Source organism: Anabas testudineus, chromosome 13 (assembly GCF_900324465.2).
Source record: "Anabas testudineus chromosome 13, fAnaTes1.2, whole genome shotgun sequence".
Lineage (NCBI taxonomy): Eukaryota > Metazoa > Chordata > Actinopteri > Anabantiformes > Anabantidae > Anabas > Anabas testudineus.
In genome coordinates this window covers 19211530-19235329 of record NC_046622.1, presented here as the reverse complement: position 1 = coordinate 19235329, position 23800 = coordinate 19211530, and the positions used below count along the sequence as shown (strand labels likewise).

General features: G+C 41.6%; 2 protein-coding genes across 2 annotated transcripts in view; one reads left to right on the top strand and one right to left on the bottom strand.

Moving 5' to 3' along the window:
• The first annotated feature begins 5976 nt into the window (after positions 1–5976).
• Positions 5977–6953, top strand: LOC113174864 (uncharacterized membrane protein C3orf80). Its single transcript, XM_026379046.1, has one exon. It carries the CDS (start codon positions 5977–5979, stop codon positions 6628–6630), a length of 654 nt encoding a protein of 217 aa, XP_026234831.1. The 3' UTR covers positions 6631–6953.
• A 3696-nt stretch (positions 6954–10649) lies between these two features.
• Positions 10650–23800, bottom strand: part of ift80 (intraflagellar transport 80 homolog (Chlamydomonas)) — a 39041-nt gene continuing 25890 nt past the window's right edge. The window contains exons 10-20 of the mRNA XM_026369349.1: positions 21012–21130; positions 20356–20430; positions 19658–19821; positions 19507–19571; positions 17024–17159; positions 16759–16906; positions 15350–15521; positions 12492–12581; positions 11968–12140; positions 11672–11795; positions 10650–11355 (exon numbers count right to left, since the gene is read on the bottom strand). Coding sequence (XP_026225134.1) covers positions 11245–11355; positions 11672–11795; positions 11968–12140; positions 12492–12581; positions 15350–15521; positions 16759–16906; positions 17024–17159; positions 19507–19571; positions 19658–19821; positions 20356–20430; positions 21012–21130 — 1377 coding nt within the window. The 3' untranslated portion in view covers positions 10650–11244. The remainder of the gene's footprint in view (positions 11356–11671; positions 11796–11967; positions 12141–12491; positions 12582–15349; positions 15522–16758; positions 16907–17023; positions 17160–19506; positions 19572–19657; positions 19822–20355; positions 20431–21011; positions 21131–23800) is intronic.

Genomic DNA, 23800 nt, shown 5'->3' with positions numbered 1-23800 from the left:
AACTACACATACAGTATATACAAATTTCCCTATAATAGGACATGCTGTATTTGATATTCTGGCCATCTTGATGACAATTTCAAGGTAAGGTTTGTACTGCAGGTTTGAGCAAAACTCTCTTTGCACAACATATGTTTGTGATTACTGAGCTAACAAAGGATCCACAGAGATAATGAATTTAAACCTCACAGGACGATTTTATTTGCTATTTTTTCAGTTTAGTTTGATCTGAATGGGCAGAGGTCGAGGTACTTGTTCTTTGTGGAAAAGCATCACGGTTGGACACGTCATGTGTAAACTGCATTTTCTACAATGTTAGGCACATCTGTCCTTGATGATGTTTGGATTCGACACCTACGCAGCCCTACTAAGAAGGTCTTGGGAATCTTTCATTGTTCCCCCTTTCACCGGAGGGGAATGGCTTTAATTGTTGTGTATTTGGACATATTAACAGATTTCCTGTCTCTGGACATCCATAAAACTAGATGTTGGGGTGGAGGGGAGTAACCGAGCAATGAAGACCATCATTTGGGCAAAAAGGGGAAATAGAGAGGTGTCTAGTGTCTACACGGTCCTTGAGGAATTCGGATGCAAGTCCTTGAGTTGACTCCCCTCTTCTTTCCTCCTCCCACATTTTTTTACACCCTCCTGTCTGTCACACAAACCCTCCACATATTGCCGTGTAAGATACTAAGTCCGTCAGCATTTCTGAATAATGCGAGCTGTGTCATGGCCTCTTTTTTTTTTTTTTTACCACTTTTCTCTCTGTGTTGTGGATTCCTTATTTCAAAGCCTTCAGGTCCTTGCGTCAGGGGCCACAGAAGGGGGACTCCTGGGATGTACTGTGGGCGTTTGGTCGGGGGAATATGAGTGACGACCGTAGTCAAGTCAGTTTCTGAGACACAGCCCAGCACCCCCTTGTTCGAGTGAATCAGCGCAGTAGTGCGGAGGCAGGGGGTCAAAAATCCCCTGTCCTCCACCTCCACTCTAAACACGGAGGAAAGGGAATATGTTATCCTATATTTAACCTCCAGGTGTCTGTCTGAATGTATCTGTGTGAGAGACCCAGAAACTGAGTCATCTGCAGCTGCGTGTTGGTAGACGGCTTATCTTATGGGAAAAATGAGGTTGCCCCTTTTCTTTGGGTTTGTTGGGGGGTAGGGTGGGGGCTAGAAAGCCTAGGAAAAACTGTGTCTCTCCCCTAATGCTCCACACTCACCTCCCTCTGATGAAAACTTTCCTCATAAATCAGTGTGTGTGTGTGTGTGTGTGTGTGCGTGTGTGCGTGTGTGGTGTGTGTAGAGAATTAAAAGGTGACTTCAACTTGTATCTTCAGGTTCCAGCTCAGGCTTCCCTCTGCCTTCTCTACTGTATCTCTCTGCTTCTCGCTGAAAACTCCTCCAGACGATGTCACTTCTTCAGTTTAGATTATGTCATCAGGGGAAGTTCTGGAGCAGCAGGTTGACCAGAACTACAACCTCTGTAGTAAAATGGCGGTTTCACACACACACACACACACACACACATATGGATACAAAAGCCTGGACCATCAACAGCTGCACATTCATTGTCAGTGAAGAACCAGATCTGCTGCTGTGTACCCCCTGCAGAGAACTACAGATTCAACCGCAGGAAAAGTTGAGAAAGGCTTCATGCAAATATGCTTTGACTGACTGTGATTCAGCTGCGGTCTGACAAAGGAGCGAGAGTGTCTTGATTCCAGAAGAAACCGGAACAGAGAGTGAGTTTACTGTGCTTGTACAGGAAAAGTTGATCTACGTGGTCTCGGTTTTCCAATTACTGACGACACGCTTTAAACAGCTTCTGGCAGCTACTTTGTATCTGTATGTGTGAATGCTCAATAAGCAATGAGATGACAACATCTGGTTAACATCCTCTAGGTGATGTCATCTGGAGGAGATTTCCAGCTAGAAGCAGAGAGGTGTTTTAATACAACGGGTACAGCCTGGCAACCTGTCCAGAGTGTACCCCGCCTCTCGCCGAGTAACAGGCGGTATCGGCTCCAGCACTCCAACGACCCATAACAGGAAAAGCGGTTAAGATAATGGAGGATGAAGTTTAATATCATTCCTATAGAGTACATGTAATCCCCAAATTAGAGTGATGGGAAGAAAGATGGAAATTGGTCAGTCACTCTTAGACAAGAAATGTAAAGTTACAATTGTGTAAGACACTGTGAACCAATGCCACCCTTCTACTGTTTTCTCTAAATAATAACTTAAAATGTAATGCAACAGGAAATATAACGCACCACCAAGGGCAGTATGTCTTAAATGTAAAGATTTACTGGATCTTCAGAAATCTTTCCTGGCAACATGATGTTCCCATTTGAACAGAAAGTAACAATGCTGAGTCAAATCACTTAGTGCTATTACCAGTCAAACCTGTCTAAATGAGAGCAGTGAATTATGGCCTAACATCACAACAACCGTTTCTGGTTATTTACGGTAACATCAAAATGCCCAGCTCAGCACGATTTATTAAGAGTACTGAGAGTGAATCCCAAGAGACGCTGAAAAGGGACTACACCCTTCTCTCTTAAGTTGAGGATTTTTTTTTCTTTCTCAGAAGTCTAACTTGTGATTCATCTTCAAACTAAATCTACACAATGCTGGAAGGAGAAGTTAACAGGTGCACACGTTATTCAGACATCTTTGTTAGATGTCACCAAATCCACACGTTCACACAGTGGAGAAAAAGCACCGAGTGTGTGCAGTGTGAAAGAAAGTTGGTCATCGTGTCATCCCTTCTCGCTTGTGTTTGTCAAGTTCATCTCCACCACACTGTGTCCAGTAATGCACACATGGGAAAAAATGCATTGAGCTTTACAAAGACACCCACACAAACAAACTAAAACATAAATACACTTGCCTATAGTCTCAACACACACTCACAGGCCCGTGCACTTAAAGACCTCTGAGCCAGCACAGCGATAAGATTAGAGGAAGTACGTGGGTGTGAAATAGCTGTGGTGTGGGACTTTCTGGATTCACACAATCTACACTGACTGCAGGCCCTGCTTTTTATTAGAGTTCAAGCTGGTGGGAATATACAGATGCTGATGACACCCACACGCACACAGACACACACACACACGTACCCTGCAATTCTGCACGGGCCTAAGGCTGCACAGATACAGTATTTACCCACAGATTAAACAAAGACTCATCCTCAACAGTCTGCAAATTCAGACTAAACTATTCTTACACATGCTCACACAGCTTAAGGCTTGTTATATAAAGGAACTGTATGGGCGGCCGCTGAACACTGCTGTGACACTATCCACTTGACTATATGTTTCAGCAATGTAACTCATCATGTAAAGATCAGGATTACAGCAAGTAAAGAGGCTACAGAGGCAGAAGTTGGTCTCAGAGCAGCAGCCCTGAGGTTGTGACTTCTGCTCTGGTGCAAACTAAGTGAAACCCAGAACCATCAGTGGGTCCATTAACAAAGCCCAGGGCTTGACAAGGCTTCCTTTGTTTCATAATTAATGCAAATGTGATGACCGTGACGTTGACCGTTGAGCAGCCCGTACATCAACGTCTCTGACACATGAAAATGAATGCTGCCATTCATCATTACACAGGGCTAATGGACCTCATAATACTGAATTATTAAGCACAACACAAGAGACCTTTGTGCCAGATTAATGGAAGCACACAGCACAGCACATTTATTGCTATGATATTGTGGAGTTAGTGTGTTATCACTTTAATTGTTAGCCATACAGGAGGCTACAACTTCATATTATTAGGTTAAGTGAGCAAAGTTTCCTTTGGGTGCTGTTGTTAACAGACTTCTTACTGTTTCATCTCAATCGTCTCTCTCCTTCCACATCTGTCTCCAAGCGTCTCAGTTTCTGCCTTCGTACATCAAAGACTCACAAATGTCATGATACGTGTTGGAGCGCACACATTTGAAAACAGAAAGGAACACTTTGTCCTGTTTTGTTTCCTTTGGGATGGATGCACGTAGTTGGTCTCCAATTAGTTTGATGTGTTTGCTGAAAGCCGTCCCTAGATGGACGGAGAAGAAGGAAGATAGGGGAAGAGGGATAAAGAGAGAATTTATTCAATCAATCTTACCCACACAAGAACAACACTCTGTGGTGCAAGAGGGGGGGGGAGAGGCAGGATGTGGCAGGAGACGAGGATTGAGGAGAAAAAGAGAAAGATGACAAACAAGAGAGGAAAAGGAAGATTTATTTTAAAATATGTTCATCATTGAATCATTGTGACGAGTGGATGAGAAAGACTGGAACCTTAGAGATGACTGAGTGATACTGGCTTTGATTTCTACTTTCAGTTTCTACAGAATTAAAAATGTTCTTATTGCTTTTCTGAAGCTGTAAAAACTTGAAAGCCGTGAACAGAAATAGCAGCCGGTCCCTATACATGTCAATAAGAGCCCACTGAGCAGCAGAGTAGAGGAAGTGCTGGGAAAGCCCTCAGAACAAAAGACTGAAAAAGGGTTTCTGAACTCAACTCTCCCAGTCACTGGCTATTGATTGTGTATTTGTTTATTTGGTTAGAAGAGCGCCCTGCGATCATGTTTCCCTAATGTTTCTGTAAGCGATTACAGAAAGAAATACGATGCAGCATAAATTAGGTTGCATGATGCTACTCTTTTACTGAATTTCACGTCATAATGCCCCAGTAATTACATCTGGTGTGTTGTGCATTAGACCTTGTTTAGGAACGAAAAGGAATACAGACTGGCAATTAGCGACAAAGAGTAACGTGAAGACAGGATGGGGTGAATGCTCCTGTAATTTAAAAGGGCCCGACACGTGACTTAAACCATAAAGGCCTGACAGGAGACTGTTGGGGCCATTTCTCATCAATAAAATTGAAAATATGGTAACAGGCTGTATTTGTCTCTGTTCTGTCTTAATATCATAAATCCCATTCACTGAGGAAAAGAAGTCATAATCCTTTCAGATCCATTTAGAACATACGACTTTGAAACGTGACCCAGGCCAATCTATACAACTACTGCAGTAAATTATTTATACAGCCACTTGTTCATTGTGACACAACACATTCTGCAGACTGGTTTAATTAATCAGTTAATATTCAGTACTTGTAGAGCAGCTCACTGAGCCGTCTGTCAACCTTGGATGTTGTCCAATGGGACATCTTTTGGTGTAAATTAACACATTGCGCAAAGAGGCCATCGTTTAAGCCGGAGATTTAGTTTTATGGTTATGTTCAAAGCTGCAGACACATGGTTCTCTAGGGTGATGCTGGACTACTGTGAATCCAGACACTCTGCTAATGGGGGGCCATTACAACACATATTGCAAGAACTAGGCTTATTCATTTTTTATGAGATGGGTAGATCTGCTGGTGTCTTATATTAAAGGCGTTCTCCCTTACTAGTTAGATCTGGCAGGTCCAGTGTCCAGGACTGGGTGAAGGTACAGGTTTGAATCATTGCATGGGGACTTGCTGCTGCCCACTGGCAGATTTAAACTGAGTACATTAGAAAGTAGGCTGTAACTAAGTACAGATCTGAGATCCTCGCTCTGAAGTATTTCCATGTTGTGCTACTTTCTACTTCCACTACAGCTCATGTCATGAGCCACTTGGGGAGTACAGTTCAGGTGAAGCTGAGCGTCACGGTGCCAAGTGATGGGGACTTGTGTCGTCTGTGCTGGTATAGGACACTGATCAAACGTCGTAATAATGATGTAAGACTATTCATGATACTCATCACTGCTCCCTCCAGACACAGATGTTGCCCGACTCCCATCGCCTGCACCACAGCAGACAGGTCGTTCTCGGCGGGGGTGGGGAGCACCTGCTGTCCCGCTCTGCGCTGCAGCGGCCGTCAGAGCACATGATTAGTGCACAGCTGGAGGGAAAGGCAGACCTGTAGCACCGCGGACTTTAACATCACACGGAGAGGAAGCCGCAACGTGCGTTTGTTTCCATCCTGGGAGATCCAGAAATGATCCCCCGTGTGCTGGGCGGAGGCAGGACAGCGTGCGGGACAACTGGCACCCTTTTCTCGGCGTGTCTGGTCTCCGCTTGTCAAGCCCTCTGCGGGGAGGGCCAGTGCGGCGATGGCCAGCGGTGCTGCCCGCCCAGCCTCACCGGGAATGGCAGCGCCAGCTCTACGGTGGGCTGCTGCAAGCTCCCCATCCACATATTCTTCGACAACGTAGGCTGGTTTACGCGGAAGCTGTCGGGCATCCTCATCCTGTTACTGCTCTTTGCCATGGGCTACTTCATCCAGCGGGTCATCTGCCCGCGGCCCCGCCGGCACCCGCACCACGATCGCAGCGAGGAGCCCTCCCTGTTCCACGGGCACGCATCAGCGTCCCAGGACTCCCTGCTGGACCGGTACCCAGAGTGCAGCCTCGGGGACTTCACCTCCCCGAACCTGCCAGCCTACGACGAGGTCAAATATTTGCCCACGTATGAGGAGAGCATGCAGGAGATGCACAGAGACCGGTCGGATGAGAACTTGCTGTCGGAAAACGGGACGGGCGGTCAGGGTGTAGTGAGAGCAGTGGGGCCGGGAACCGGAGACCAGAGACGTGATGTCCTGGAGGTGCCAGCACCGCAACACAACCCAAGGACATGTCGGAACTCAGTGTGAGGAAAACAGGGACTGCGGAGAGCTACAGGGACAATAATCTAACAACATTTGATTCTCATCAGGGTAATTATCTTGCAGAGATATAAACTCTAAAGTGCAATTATAATCCTGAATGTTCCGAATAAAGAAGGAGGCTGAGAAACAGTTCGTGTTCTGTGAGATCAGAGAGGATTACTCTCCTTTTGTATGCAAATGGACGCTTGGTTGAAGGAAAGGAGATTATCAAGTAAGCGAAGGCGGCTGAAATTGACGCCAATTGTGTCTCGGACAGCTAATTAGACTCTGGCACAATCGCATTAAGTTTTACTTCAGCCCCTCGATTTTAAGTGGCACCGTGAAACTGTTTTTCACATTCTCTCTTTCATATTCTGGTCCTTTCTCCACTCCTAATGCTAAATATTCTGCTGGAGCCGAAAGACCTGCTATTCTTTTATTTCTCCTTCATTCAATTTGCATAGGAAAGAAGGAATATTTAGATTTTCTTTTCTCAGTAACCTCAAATGCGGGCTGGAAAAAAAAAAAAAGGGAGAGAAGGGATGAATATCAATGCTAATACTCTCTGAGGCACACATTTCTTTATCAGCCCATGTTAAAGCCAGTTCATTTATAGCTTATCAGCATGAAAGCAATCGTCTCTGGAACTGACACACACACACATGCACACATGCACACACACACTCTTCCCTAGCAGCTGATAGATGAGCGTTTTATCAGAGACCTGAGCCATGTCTGATGTCTACTGCAAAAGCTGAAGCCATGGCAGAGAAGCGCAATTTGTGCTGATCCTGGGAGCCTTGCTGCCTGAGGCTACATGTATCAGTGTCTCCCAGGTTCAGAATTGTGAAAACAATGGCAGAGATTACAGCTGGCATGCTGATATGGCAAAGACTGCCAAGAAACAAAGTTGCAGTTTGATGATAACATGTCAGACAAGTTCACAAGCAGAACTAATGCTGTACAGCTCGGGCCGTGAAAAAGCAAAGACAAAGGGAACGCTTAATATGAAACAAGGATGAGATCGGGACTGGAGGCACTAACTAATTTGATCTGGAAGAGTGGATTCAAGATGAAAAAAGATCTACTTGTACAGTGATCATAACTGTCCCCTGCTAATTTGGATTTCTGGCTAATGAGACAAGATGTGCCTATTTTGCTGCTACAAATTGAAAACTAAACCCTCTCTACACACAACTCATTGCATCAGGCTTAAAGGCCTGTTTCCCTGGAATAAAACTATAGGTATTTTTGCCATTAACTGTCCATTAAAATGTCTCACTATAACACTGAAAAAGGCTCATTTGTCATTAACATTACTTTGACATTAACAGGGCGAGAACAAGACAAGTAAAATGCAAAGAGAATCTCCATTAGGGGCTGCAATTAAACATGATTTGCATTCAAATATCTGAATTCAGCTTAACATAGGTTCCCAGGGCCCAAGACGACAAGTTCTGTCTCACCGACAAAAATATAATGACTTAGTAGACCTGACATATTCACATCTGAGAGACTGGAACAAGTGAGCTTTTGGCAATTTTGCCTAAAAATGCCTTAAATGAATCACCTGTCACCAAAATAAAAAGCTATTTTTCTGTCAATCGACCAATCAGGTAATTCATCATTTCAGCTCAGACACTTTCTTTATACATGGCACCAAGTAGCATAATGTATATACTCGTTCTGAACAGGGCAGTGTTGTTGCTGTTACTGCACGGCCTTATTTAGCTCCTTGATGATACTAGCATGTGTAAAGCACCGAGTGGACTCTCTTTTTTTCAAATCAACTACCCTGATTTATCAGAGAGGCTCCAAAGTGTTTATCTGCCACCAGAAAGATCAATGCATTCACAGTAGGGACAGCGCAACAACAGGGAGCACATCAAACCATTAGTATTTACCATAGTAATAAAACTTCAATTTCAGTCTTACATTTCGCTACTGAAATACAAAACAAAAAGTCACTACAAAAGCATTTGTATCCACAGAACTAGACTTTACAATTAGAGACCTTGACCTCCTCTTGTTCTCCCGACACTAAAAGTCTGAGTGTGATTGTGGTGGCTTGTGTAATCCAATAATGCCAGACCATGATGGCAAAGACAGTAGTCAACACTGATGGCTTTCCTTTCCAGAGGGAAATCTGTGGGTGGATGGAGTTTGCACTTAAAAGCATTAAATCCATGCTCAAAACCCACTGATGGATAGATAAGGTGGAACATGGGACCCTAAGGTGAATGAAGCCATGTATAAGAGCTTTTCAAACCAAAAAGAGGTGTGCATTTTGTGTTTCTCTCTTCTTTAACGTAATTTTAGTTAACTGTCAACCCATGTCTTAGTTGTGACTGAATCTGGGAGCAGAGGGTATGGCCGGCCTTCTTCAGTTCCTAGAATTAAACTTTAATCAGATAATGTAGTGCTGGGACAACCCATTGGCAGGACATAGGGCAGTGGTATTCAGTTAAATCCATCAATAATGGAACAACTTTTTTTGGAATTTGTCCCCTAAACACACCCACAGTGAATTTAAAATGAAATACTATAAAAAGTGAGTAATTCTCGTCAAGACTTTAGCTTTAATTCAGGGGTTTGACAAAACTTTGGCATTAGCCTTTCAGGAATTACAGATATTTTCAATTTTATCAAGCAGATAAAATGTCCTGTAGGTGGTTCTTTGTGTTTCTGTGTGTTTTTATATGGTAGCTGTTCACTGTGACTCTCAACATGAGGTCCAACATGAGGCTGAAAAAAATGAAACAAACCCATCAGAGAGATGGCAAAGACAATGGGAGAGACCAATGCATCAGTCTGACATATTCTTAAATTAAGAAATTACCTATATATTGTGTGTGCACCATCATAAACAGAGGGATAGAGAAAAAAAGCTGATCTGCACACGGATACAGAGACAGAGAAATGGTACACATGCACACTCACACAAAATGGATTTGGCGTAAGCAACATTAAAATCTGTGCCAGTGATCCTGTTACTCTATTACTCACAGGGCCAAAGAATAGATCAACTCTAAAGGTCAAATCAATGAGCATTACTCTCCTCATAAATTGTACATTATATCCAGGAAGTATATTTTGAGGAGAGCTGCAGTGTTTGGCCATTAATTTAATATATGAGAACTTGCTAGTCATTGAATATCAGTACACAGCTCTGTGGTTTCATGAAAGCACCAAATCCATTTGGTATTTTGAAGTTTCAACAACATGAAACAAGTACTTAGTCCATAGTCGTTATTATAAACAAGATTGGCAGTCTGACTTTTTTGTTCTTATTCTTTGTCATTTTCGACGTGTGTGGCCACTTTCAGCGGTTAATGCACGTGAAACTCGACTCTTCACTGATAAGTTTTTCCATTGATTAATGGTGTTTGCTCTGGATGACTGTGGTTCATCACACAGTGAGTAGTCCTGGAAAGAAAACTGACGGAGGGAGTACAACAAGAGAAAGTCAGTGAGTCAGACAGACTTAGGCAAGAGGTGGCTACAAGTGCATGCTGCTGAGAAAAAAGAAATAGTAAGACAGTGAACCCATGGATAATTTTTTCCCTACATCTGCTGTTTTTCTTTAATGTTTCAGCATGTGTAGCCACTCACATTTTCAGGGATCATGCCGATCACTTTCTATCATGTCTATCCATCTTCGCGATATGGTTTAGCAGTTGTTTTGGAGAGCCTCAAAACCGATTTTTCTCCCTCCTTCATCCTTCTTGAGCCACCACTAGAGGAGATGGATGGTCTATAATGGTCCACTGATGTACTGGCCTTCTGCCAACCAGTGGGTGGAGCTGCATGGCAAGCAGTTGGTTTCACACCTCAGCAGAAAAGGAAATACAAGAATAACTCAAAAAGAAGTACATACTGTGGATATATTGGGACTCTAAAACACACACATGCATCCAGAAATACTTTCCGGGTGGAAGTGCAAAGCTGAAAAAATATTTTAAAGATACTCTATGATGTTGTTCCTTGCTTCAGAGTGGGAGAGAAAGCAAGGTAAAATAAAAAACCTTTGCCAAATATATACAGCATTTCCATCAGTTTTATTAAGTGATATATTCCCTTTAGTGTTTACAGAAGGCAATTAATTGAATATTAAAAAATGCAAAAATATCTATCCATATAAAACACACTTGACAAAGAAAGTTTGCAAAATAAAAGCAAAATACATGACCACACTCATTTTGACAACTCTGAACTTGACACAGCAAAATCACTGAGATTTTCATGACAGTAAGGATATAATGGAGATGTTGCTGAGTAATGCAGATACCCTTATGAGACGTTAAATCCCACACCCATAGTAACAGAATGTCATGCACACTGATGGGCAAATGTAACATGTTACACAGCATATGCCACAGAATTGTGGTGTAAGTCAAGGCCAAGTGTTATATTCTTCAGGGGCTACTAATCTTCCCATCTCCAAATGTTCCTTTTTGTTATTACTTGATGTTCATGTACTTTTTGAGCTGGAGAATACAAATCAAGTAGAGAATTTTCCAAATCACACTGAGGTCCAGCTAAACAATCCAATATTCACCAAAACACACATGGGAATCAACTTCTGCAAAGCTGATATTTTAGAGCCAAGTCCCATGAACCTCAACGTCGGGGGGCCATGCTGCTTCTCACAGAGGCATTAGCAGCTTTCTCTCTCTCTTTAGACAACTCCATCTCTATCTTCGCCTGGATTTTCTCCCAGTCCACCTCAACCTGGCAGAAAGACAGAAAGACAAGGTGAACTCCTACTGAATAAATATAGCATTGGTAAAGAAGAGAATCGTGCTGCCGGCCTGACAAGTGCTTTCATGCTGTTTCCCTTGATCCTGGTCCCATCCTAATTGCAGAAAGAGGCACCAGACTATGAAATAGTTTAATGTAAAGGCAGTGTAAGTAGAATTGTATAAGCACTGTATAAAAAGTCAATATCCCATGGGATAAAATTGGAGAAAGCAATCCTGCACAACTGTAAAGTGATCACTGTGCAAATCAGCTGATGCAGTGCAGCAGACAGGCTGTTCTAACTTACTCCTTCAGCGTACTGCAGGAATCTCTTATTAGTTTCTTTCCGCTCAAACTTCTGTAGGAACTTCTCCCTATAGGCCAGCACGGTGTCCACATGGGTCTTGTGTTTGACTGCCAGCTCCAGTGCCCTGAACACAAGATGACAAGATGTAAATACACATCCATTCTGCATAAACAAATGTACTCCACCTTAACTCAGAGCTCATTTTAGTCTTCTCCTAAAACAATGCTTATGAGGTTCAGAAGAATCATCTTCACAAATGACAGTCCATTTCCTTCTAGCCACAAAAAGTGTTGTACCTTTCCCAGTTGAAAAGGTCAATGTTGATTTGTATGGCCTGGTAGATGAGACCAGCTTGTACCAAAGTGGCTTCAGCCTCCTGAACCTGACCACTGAACATCAGCATGTGGGCAAAAGACGACTCCTTAGATGGCTGCTCCTTTATAAAGTTGATGTACTGCACCCTAGGTAACTGAAAGAAGAGAGGGAGACAAAAGGCAGAGAGGAAAAAGAGATTATGAATGAGTTATCTTCGTAAGTTTCCCTGACTTTACATTTAGTCATTTTTCAGATGCTTTTATCCAAAGCAACTATGACACACAGAACAACGATACAAGGTAAAAGGCAAAGTCAGGTTAAGTATAAGGAAGTCTTGCCTAAGGAGCCCTTACTGGAAGTCAGCCATGGCTGGGATTTGAACCTCTGTCTCCTGCATGTAGAACAGAAATCCTACCACTACACTATCCAGCTACTTTTGAATACTCAATTTTGTACCTAGTTAAGAACAACAAATTCTTCCGAATTAAACAAACTATGCTCTTACCTCTCCAATGGCAGCATAGGCCATCTCTGCTGTACTCAGCTCCCTGTTTGCCATGGACATGCCAGCAAGACATGCCCACAAAGACTGGTCCTATAGTGATCAGAGCATGGTGATCAGAAGCAGCAAACCTTTTAGTTAACAATATCGCACCCGACATCTGACACAATGACCTGGACACTACTTTTTATGGATAAAACACAAAATCACAACCATATCTTCATGAAACACTTCACATGTTAAGGTAAATATGTAAACCATGCTGTAATGCTAAGAAGCAAAAGTGTGCTGCACAGTCATTGAGAAAATGAAATGAGGAAGACTTCATAAGGCTGCTACTTTTACTGTGCTTTAAATGCCTGTTATCCAAGTTCCGTTTATTTATTTTGTTTGTTTTTTTTAACATTTTCTTCAGTCCCTGAGTGGTTCATTGAAATTTTGCACTCAAAATGAACTATTGTCAAGTGTCAAGGAGCCAATCCCTGTTCAGACACTGCTCAATTTTTGGATATACAGACAAACAAAACAAGTCTCTCTTCTTCCTTCATCCTTTCTGGACCTGAACAAACTGTGGATGATTTATTTTCAGCAAGTCAAGCAGTATATGTGTTTGTATGGCTATCATTGTGAGGACCAGTATGAATTTTTAACCACTGGACTGAGGACCTTTTTTACAAAGTAAGGACATTTTACAATCCCCACAATGAGAATGGTGTTTAAAGAGTAATTGGGGGGGATAAGACAAGGTTTTAGTTCTTACCGTTGATGGCTGCTGGATTAATTTCAAGATTGTAGATCAAAGATAAACTCACTGTCTGCAACCCAAACCTGAATGTCAGGCAAAGTCCTGAAGCCCGAAACACAGAGTATTTGTCTTGTTGTTTTTGCTGGAGCGGTTCCCACTTCCCATGGGTGTACGCTGAATATCCAGTGAATACTGGATTAATTTAAGCGCTACAACTCAAAGATAGACTGATTCTGATTGTCTGTAACCTAAACATGGGCCTTATACAAAGTTTCAAGCCATGTTACCAACAACTAATGGTTTATCTTATTTGTTCACTAGGTTCACTTGTTAAATGTAGCCACCTAAGATGCACAGTCATGTTAATGCCTACATGGCAAATGTTAGCATCTCTCACACTCCGAAGCAAGAGACTTTTTTGGGCATGTTACAGAGCGGGACAGCCAGAGAAATCTTGTGAAGCTTTTCTTATGGCAGTGGTGAATTGGATGGTGGCAAAGTAGCATGTTTATCAGACTGTTATAACTTAGTGCAGCTCAGCTGTGTCTGCTGCTACCAAAGGCTGTGTCTTTGGTAACTCATAGTGCCTCCATGTTTTGCTTTGTTTTGTTTCCATTCATGGTTCACAGTATTCACATGCGGGTCTGCAAATGAGGGTATAGAGGAAGGGATCAGACTCTTTGACTTGCTGCTCTCTAAAATCTACATGGTTTTCAGTATGACAGTGTACAGTGACATTTTGGGGACTTCAAGGACCTGTTTTCTGAGCCTGAAAAAGGGGCATAATATGGGCACTTAAATATACATATTAAATATATGTTAAATATTAATTGAACATACAGTATGCAACTTCCATTAACAAAATTTAAAATACAAAGTCAAATATATCAATCAGCATGATGGAAACGGCAGTAGTTTGAAGTGTGTGTATGAATATCCATAGGGAAAGGGTGATTATGGTAGCTTTATAGTACCTCTTTATGTCCTGCTCATATTTTGGGAGACCTCACTGTAGTCATGCTCCAAGCCATTGAGAAAACATGCATGACACACACAGAAACACAACACCCATGGATGTAAATAAATGTGTCATCGCTTTATTCCGTGCAGCTGCATTCATTAAAATGAAGCCTCAACCACAGATTGGTCAACTGTTGAGAAACTTCACACTAGAGTCACCACTCTGTAATTTCCCCCTTTAATAAATGCCCATCACTACAACAAACAGTTGTAATTGGAAAACACTTCTGGAAACGACATAAAACACTGACAGTCACTTCCAGAAGTCATAAACTTGAATACCTATGACAATTTAAGATTGAGAGCTCTGTTGTGCCCGTAGCAGTCTTAGATTCTAAATGTTATATGGTATCCATGTACTGTATATACCTGTTTGGGTGCATAGCTCGGAACATATTTCATGTATCATCTCCCATCAGGTAAGGGCTTACTGACAAAAACTGTGATTCTGGGAAAAGCCACAATGCCACCAAACTTTTACCAGAAACTGGGGAAGAGGAGGAGCTTAGAAAAAAGCTCTTAAACACAGCCTCTCTCTCACAATCCCTTTTGTCCCACCCCTGCAGATTGCTACGAGCATCAATTTATCCGGGACTGTGGTTATTGTATCATGGGCCAAGAAAGACAGTCCCACACTGCATTCAGAGTGTGTGTGTATATGCGCGTGGAGAATTTACACATTCATATAGTTGTGTGTGTATTTATGAGTGAGGTATGGTGGGGGCTAAATCCGGTAAATGGTGTCACCAGGCTAATTGAGGGCTAATTAAAGCCTGCTGGTCTGGTCCCATAAACCTGTCTACTACCTTCTTATTTCAGATTCTGTCTCACTCCGTTTCATACATACATGCATGCATGTGGCAAACACCACTGGAACATGCTGAACCAGAGCCATAGACTGCAGGATATGTCATGCTATATTGTGTTTAGTTAATGAAAAGACAAAAAAATTATACATATAAAAACAAAATATGATTTTATTCCAACTTTAAATAGATGAAACAATGAGACTAAGACTAAGAGCAGGTAGGTAGGAACTATGTGTAACCATTACTGTAGTACATATTAATAGAGATATGATGGCACTGTCAGTTACCTTTGCGAAGCGACATAAGCGCAGTGCATCTTCCCAGCGTGCAGAGGTGCTGTATTCATGCAGGAGGCCTGGATAGGGAGGTATACTGCTGTAAACCAGTGAACCGTCTCCTTGGCGTAATGTCACCTTGGTGCCAATGAAGCTGAGAATGTGGGGTGAACGGCTGAACTCACTTTGAAGGTGACAAATACACACACACACACACACAGACAAGTTAGAACAAACACATACAACATAACCACATCCTCACAGTGTTAAAATCACAGAAAACACAAAATGTAACGTTCTCACTGGCTGTTTGTAGCTACAGATTATGTCAAACTACTAAAAAGATAGACTGTTCAATAACATATATGGCACAATGCAATATGTTAGAAGTAAGTAAAATTGATTGAACATGATAGCATCTACAGGATGATGGATTGAGCCGTTAAGAATACAACAAAAAATTTATTGACGCTGCAGTTTTTGAAAGTTTGCATGTATGTGTGCCAGAATTTCTAATACAAAGAGCAATTTGTGTGAACACACCACATATACAATTTTGCTGAATTGATGAAATAACATACTGACAGTGCTGCTTTTGTAACTTGCACAGTACTTGGTCCAACCTGCCTTCCATCATAAACGTCCTTAAAACCGAGACACATTTGTAGAAGTGGAGACTTTGTTTATTTATTAGCTCTTGCCACTAGCTGTATAGTGTGGTGACACCCATGATAAAAATCTGTCTGCTGGAGCACCAAAATAGTAAAATTAAAACAACAAAAACAGCAACAAAAAATGAAAATGGAAAATAGTCACACAAATTGAGGTTATATTGATATAAGTCACCTATTATTGCAAAGTGTGTATGTATGATGTCTGAAAAGTATGCCTCGGGAAAAGAAGGGTAAAAAATTAAGATTCACAAACAACTGTAAATGGCATACAATGAATGTAATTTATAGTAAGTACAATGGAAGAAACAAAACAGTGACACCAAATGTTTAGGTTACTGTAGCAGAAACATGCAAAAGTCCAACACTGTCTGTATAGCTGGTGCAGGCACTCTGCCTTAGCACCTCCTGTGCTGGCTGAAGTTGAGGACTTTTGGGCAGGAAGCATTGTACAGTCAGACAGTTGCTGGCAAAAGAAGTGACTAAAGCACTATGTGTTGTACCTTAGGGAATGAGCTGGAAGATACAAAAAAAAAAAAGCTGCTTCCATCCCACTTCTCAGCTCTTGTCTTTTTGTACTACTGCTCTTCCATGATTGCTCGCATGAAAATCAACAGACATTGATCACTTCTAATTTTAACGTAACCTAGACCTTGCATAACAGTAACTCAACTTATCACTCTGGTGAACATTATCAGCTATTAAGGTTATAATGGCAGACCATAAGAGAGAACAAAATGACTTGTCTACCTGCCATCCTTAATGTACAGTGTTTTTGGCAGCAGCTCCTTGTCAGTGAACACAACACTCGGGTAGTACCACACTGTGAGCTGGTTGTCTTGGATTCCACACAGGATGTTAGCAGCATCATTCCATGCCAAACTGTGAACCATGCTACCTATAGGGCAGAGCACACATACAACATTCTGTATGTTAGCTACACTTTGTGTAGTATAAAAAAGATTAAAAAGATTCACTACACTCCTTGCAAAGCGTTCCCTGTTCTCAGTCTCACCAATTTTGCAGATTTTGGGTTCCCTCCCAAGGTTACGCACAGAAGTCAAGTAGAGGTCACGGTTCTTGTCTATCAGGGCAATCTTCCTTTCTGTGGATGGGCCACACTGGTCGAGAGCTATCTCCACCACTTCCAGCTTCACATAAATACAGAGACACAGGCACACACAATGAAAGAGGGAACAGAAAAGTAAATTATGGCATGAAGACAAAAAAACAAAAAAAAAAAAAAAAAAGCAGTCAAAGAAAGTAAATGCAGGAGAGTGGTTTATACCATGACCTAGCAGCCTTTCTGCCAATTGAGTGCGTATGAGAAAGCAATAGAGAGACATTGAGTGGGTATATGTATGTATGTGTGTGTGTGTGTGTGTGTGTGTGTGTGTGTGTGTGTGTGTGTGTGTGTTTCTGGCCAGAGCCAGTTGGCTTTGGTGCAGAGTCTTGGGGCTGTGGAGTACTGGCAGACAAAGCCATGCTGACAAACAGTAACTGCTGCTACCTCCACTTCTTTTTCCTTCTCTTTTAATTCTTTCCTTCTTTTGGTCTTCTTAGCTTGACTCCAAAGCCCTTCCCCCATTCTCCCCCTCTGTCTTTATTGTCCCTCCCCATTCTGGATATGTGTTAGTATATTTTTAGCGCAGGCACTTACTCTGAAAACATTGTTCCCCTCAACTAAGTCTCTTTAGATGAAATTACTACCTTTAATAAAAGCTTAAGGGTTCCAGGTAAAAACATACTGATCAACATCCACAGCTGACTCATATAGAAGGCAAAAAGGAACAGTCTTAACGGCACAGTGCAGGCTGGGTCTAGATAGATTAAATATTATTGTACAACATTTTAGTGAAATTTTTTTTAATTTAGCTACGCCAGTATAAGTTACATAAATAGGGCACTTATGCTTTAATGTTACCACTTTCACAACAACAACAACAATTGCTTTGACCAGTGGCTCTGACCTCGCATATTATAAAGACTTTTGAGAGGCTGATCCTGGAATCCCTCAGACCTTTGGTCCAACCCTTACTTGACCACCTCCAGATTGCCTATCAACCCCATCTTGGTGGGGATGCTGCCATCATACATCTTCTCCATCACACCTACACCCTCCTGGACAAGCCTGGGGTAAGTATTATGTATTTTGATTTCTCCAGAGCATTTAACACCAACCAGCCTGTGCTGCTAAAAAAAAAAAAAAAAAAAAAGAAATATGCAGGTTGTCATTCCCCTGGTTTCATGGATCATGGACTACCTCAGCGACAGTCCCCAATATGTCCGCCTGCAGAACTGTGTCTGACACTGTGTTCTGTAGCACAGGTGCTCCACAAGGGACAGTTCTGTCTCCATTCCTCTCCCTCGGTATACATCAGACTTTAGGTACAACTCAGAGTCCTGCCATCTTAAGAAGTTCTCCGATGACTATGCAGTTGTAGGATGTATCCGGGGGTAGGCATCACAGAGTACCAGGGAGTGGTGGACAGTTTCGAGGACTGGTGTGGACTCAACCAACAGTAAAACAAAGGAACTGGGAATATCTGGGAGTCCTGTTACACCTCTCTCTATACAGGGGGAGGAGGTGGAGGTCATTTCTGATTCTACCTGGGAGTGTACTTGGACAACAAAGTGGATTGGAAAAAGAAGAAGAACTCATCAGCACTGTATAAAAAGGCTCATGTACATGCTCATGTGCCACATGTACTTTCTGAGAAGGCTGAGGTCTTTCAATGTCTGCAGCACCATGCTGCAGATGCTCGCTGAGTCTGTGGTGGCCAGTGTGATCTTCTGCTGGGGCAGCAACATGAAGTTGGCAGACACTAGCAGGCTAAACAAACTGATCAGAAGGAGTGTCTCTGTTCTAGGGGTGAAGCTGGACCCTCTACACACACCACAGGAGATCATTTCTGTCTGTGACCATTAAACTGTACAACTCCTCCCCCTTCTTTAAGGAGGTGGGGAACTGACAATAAGCAGAATTAATTTTTATGTCATATTTTTTACCTATTTTCATCCATCTTATGTTTTCTGTTTTGCTGTTATTTTGATTTTATGTTGGTGTGGATCTTTTTTGGTTGTGGTTCCTTTCTTTCAGTATGAGTTTAGAGCAACTATAAAAAGGCTAAACGGTTTCCCTCTGTGATTAATAAAGTTTCATAAATCTTGAACTGAATCTTGAATTTACTTTAAGAAAACAGGCTGTGAGAATGACAATTCATCTACATGTTCTTGTCTTTAACAGAGCTATTTCTAATCTATTATGTAATTCTGGTAAATAATCTACCTAGTTACAAGAAGCCTACCTATAGGTAGTACACTAAAATTAATGACAGTAAGCCAAATATCAAGGCATTTTAACAAACTTTTGTTCAGTGAAAATTTAAGTAACATGCATCCTGAGTAATTGTCCAACTAGCCAAATAAAAGCTCTAAGGAAGTAAAATATACTTCAAAAACTAAGTCCCAACTTTAGAAAGCTAAAGGTTTACCCACCTTGTGTGTCAGGGGTTTTCCATCGCCATGGGCTTTTCCGGTCAGGGCGTCAAAGAGAAGGATGACTGGGGAGGAAAAAGAAACATTGGATTTATTAAAAGCACAGTAAATCCTATATATAACATTTCAGCTGCAACAGAGGCTCCCTCACCTTTTTCATCACTCTTGTCTCGGATGGCAATGGTGTCATTACTAAGCGAAACAACCTGGGCATTTAGGATGTCAGCCCTCATACCGGGAAATTTGGGGGATGATATCAGTCGCCCTTCATAGGAGAAGGTATACAGGCCTGCTCCATCCACTAGAAGAAAATGTCTGGATGGGATAGACAAGACAGACGAAACAGTGAATGAGGCCAGAGTTAGTTTAGTGTTTATGATTTGACATGTGGGTGAGCAAGTAGGTGGAGTTAAGAAAGGAAGAAAAGAGGGAGATGAAACAGACAGAAATGTTCAGAAAACAGAGAGAATGAAGAGATGATAAAATTTAATGAACAGACATTAGTAGGTTAACATGTATTTACATTAACAGAGCATTAACTTACTCGGCACGTGTCGTCAAATTGAATTGTGAGTGGCCAGTAACGTATTTAGCTCTGTGCTAAGTGTTAAGGACTCTGCACTTGAGTATTGCACAAGAGCTACTCCATATTAATCTAATTTCCCCCAGTGGTTTCACTCTCGGTCTTACTGTATGACAGGATGGGCTAAGCTAGAGCACAGACCCTGTGCATGTGCGTGTGTGTTTGTTACTTGATGAGTGGTCAGAACAGAGTAATGAAGCATTAGAGAAGCTGATCCAACAGCCTGTTCTCTGTCTTGCTGCAGTGCTCCTGGAACAGAGACTCACTTCTCAGTTTGCAGGATGAGGCTGACTGTTCCTTCCTTCAGATCAAAGATGAGAGGAGTATTCCAGTTTCTTGAGCTGCCACAAAAACACACAGAGCAAAAGACATGAAAAACCAGACATCTAGTAGAAAAAGTGCTACATGTGGAAAAAGTGCAGAGGTGTGAAGAAAACAGGGACAAGAACAGAAAGTTTAAGGTTTATGAAGCATGTTCAACAATGTAAATACAAATGTTTTGGGCAAGGACTAACACAAACAATCATTATATATAGTGCAAAAAATACTTTTTCAACAGACTTAGTGTCATTTGCACATTTCTGTGTTCTTGCCTTGTCCTACATGTGTACAAGCAGAAGTTACACCTCAAACTACCTACCTTTTTCCAAATCTCATAGATGTAATCTAATGAATTGACTCAGTAGGACTCAGCAGACTCAGTAAGAAAGCTTTCTACTGACATGCTTACTGTATATTTCAATTGGACTCAAAGATAATTGTTAGGATTTGGTGAAAACATGTAAAAGATGAGCATTATGTTGCACAAAACCCTAACATATGTGAAAAGTTTTAAAAATCATAAGATGAGAAAATTTATTCCAGTGTAAATTGGTGATAAAAGGACAGGGGGAGACATGCAAAGGTGGAGTGGGCTACTGACTTGTACACATAGCACTGGAGAGAAGTGGCAACCACTAGGTGACTGTATGCCAGAGAGGCTTTGATGACTCGATCTCTGAACTCCAACACATCCACTGCATCATTCATCACATTCCTCACCTGAGAAAGAAGTAGGAAATAAAAGAGGGCAAAATTATTTGAGACACTGGCTTTACTAAAAGAGGCTTGAACACAGTCACGTACACAGTGGAGTGTATTTATTTTTAATATGTGCAGGAAACAGACAACAGTATATCCCAGTATATGTAGGCAACTGTGGTCAGAGAAAGCAGTTTTTACTGTTTAAAGTGTGTGCAAGCAGTGGTTGGTACTCATTTTTTCACCTGCAAGGATAAATATGTCCCTCTAGCTCTCTCTGTGAATGAGTGAAAGGGCCTTTTCCAGCACCAGGTGAAAGGTGGGGTTATTTTTACAGCTTTACAAATCTTCCTCCTTTACTCCCTCCAGTGAGCCAAATTTACATGCAACACAACCAGGAATAAAAAACATTTGACCACAAGGTGGTAAATTTAGTTGGCTGATTCACAAACCACTGGCAGATGTGCGTTTTTAAAACCGACTGCAAGAAGGAGAGAGGGAGGAGGAAGACAGAAAAGCTGAGGCTGGAAATAAATGGCTGATTACCCAACTTTGTGTAGTTTACACAAACTGCACTTAGTAAAGATTTCGATGGTAAATTAGTGCATGTCATACATAAAGTCACACACATGCATGTCTACTATGACCTTGTTTCTGTAGGTGTGCGTGTGTATTCCTGTCTGAGAGTATCGTGTGTGTGTGTGTGTATGCATTTGGGTGTGTAACTCATGTGGTTAGCATGAGTTTAAACAGTAGAGAAAGTAGAGCCATGGAGGCAGCTAGACAGACTGGTCATTGTCATTGAAAGGCTAGACACTAGGAGGGTCCTACTATATGGCCACAAATAGCTATGGCCTAGGAAGCACTTGCTTCATAGTATATTCATTAATCTATTTACAGCTCGTCTATGCCATTGCAGTACTTTGCTTGTCACTTCAGGACATATTCTGACTCCCTTATTGTGTTGTAGATCTAAATTAAATTAAATGTTTAATTTTATTACATTATTACATGACAGTCAATAATGGATTACAAAGTTTAAAATGGAGAACTGTTGTATCTTTTCCGAGTATTGGGTACAAAAGAGGTACTGCTAGAGATACACAATGGCATTAGTAATCAAAAACACTACCTCTGGATGGATCTTTCATTACTGTTGGTTACTTTAATGACACAAATTGACTGTTTTGCAAGTAGTCAAACTTGCTAAAATAGGAGAAAATACACTGGATCTTCTTGAAACCCAAACTGTTGCTGATAATGTAACAGTGTTGAAATTTTCCGTGTTGTGTTTATACAGTGCTTATAAAAAGTATTCACCCCCTTGGATGTTTCAACCTTTTATTGACATTATAAATTAATCATGGTGAATAAAAGTTGGTGACTTTGATTAAAAAAATTGTCAGTAAAATAAAAATATTTAAGGTGAAATATGTGTATGCATTAATATTCAACCCCATTAAAATGACTGACCTAATCCAACAGAGGTCCAGATATTTGGTGCTAGTAGTCCCACAATTAGTGAAATGGGGATCACCTGAGTGCAGTGAATGTGTGAGTGCTTGCAGTATAAAGACACTTGTGTCTGGAAGGTTCAGTCACTGGATATTCAATATTGTATAAATGTCAATATAAGAACACTCCCAGCATCAGGTCATTAAAAAGCATAAGTCAGGAGATTGATACAGAAAAATCTCCAAGACACTGAACATCCCCCAGAATTCAGCATAATCTATCATCAAGAAATGGATGGAAGGCATTTGGCACATTTCTAAATCTGCCTAGAACAGCCGGTCCACACAAACTTAGTTACCGTGCAAGAAGGAGACTAGTGAGAGACACTAACACACTGAAGACTACTCTGAGGGAGTTACAAGCTTTAGCTACTGAGATAGGAGAGACTGTACATACAACAACTGTTGCCCAGGTTCTTAACCAGTCAAATCTTTATGGGAGAGTGGCAAGAAGAAAGCCGCTGTTGAAGAAAACTCATGTTGATTCACAACTTGAGTTAGCCAATAGGCATGTGAAAGACCCCGTGGTCCAGTGGAAGAGGTTTCTTTGGTCTGGTGAGACCAAAATGGTGCTTTTTTGGTCATCAGACAAGAAGCTATGTTTGGTACATACGAAACACTGCACATCACCAGGAACACACCATCCACACTATGAAACATGGTGGTGGCAGAATCATGCTGTGGGGATGCTTCTTGGCAGCCAGTCCTGGAAGGCTTGTTAAGGTAGCGCGTAAGATAAATGCGACAATCCTGGAGGACAATCTTATTCAGTCAGCAAGACAACTATGGCTTGGGAGAAGATATGTTTTCCGGCCAGATTATTACCCAAAGCATACAGCAGAGCTACACAGAAATGGTTTACCGACAACAAGGTGAATGTTTTGGAGTGGCCAAGTCAAGAACCAAACCTCAATCCAATGGAGAATTTGTGGATGGACTAGAAAAGGGCTGTCCACATCCGATCCCCACGCAACCTGACAAAGCTTGAGCAGTTTTTGCAAAGAAAAATAGCATAGAATCCCAGTGTCCAGATTAAGACCTATCCACACAGACTCCATGCTTTGATTGTAGCCAAAGGTGCATCTACCAAATACTGACCTAAAGGGGGTGAATATTAATGCAAACACTGATTTCACTTTAAATATTTGTATTATTACTTTGTAGAAACCTGTTTTCA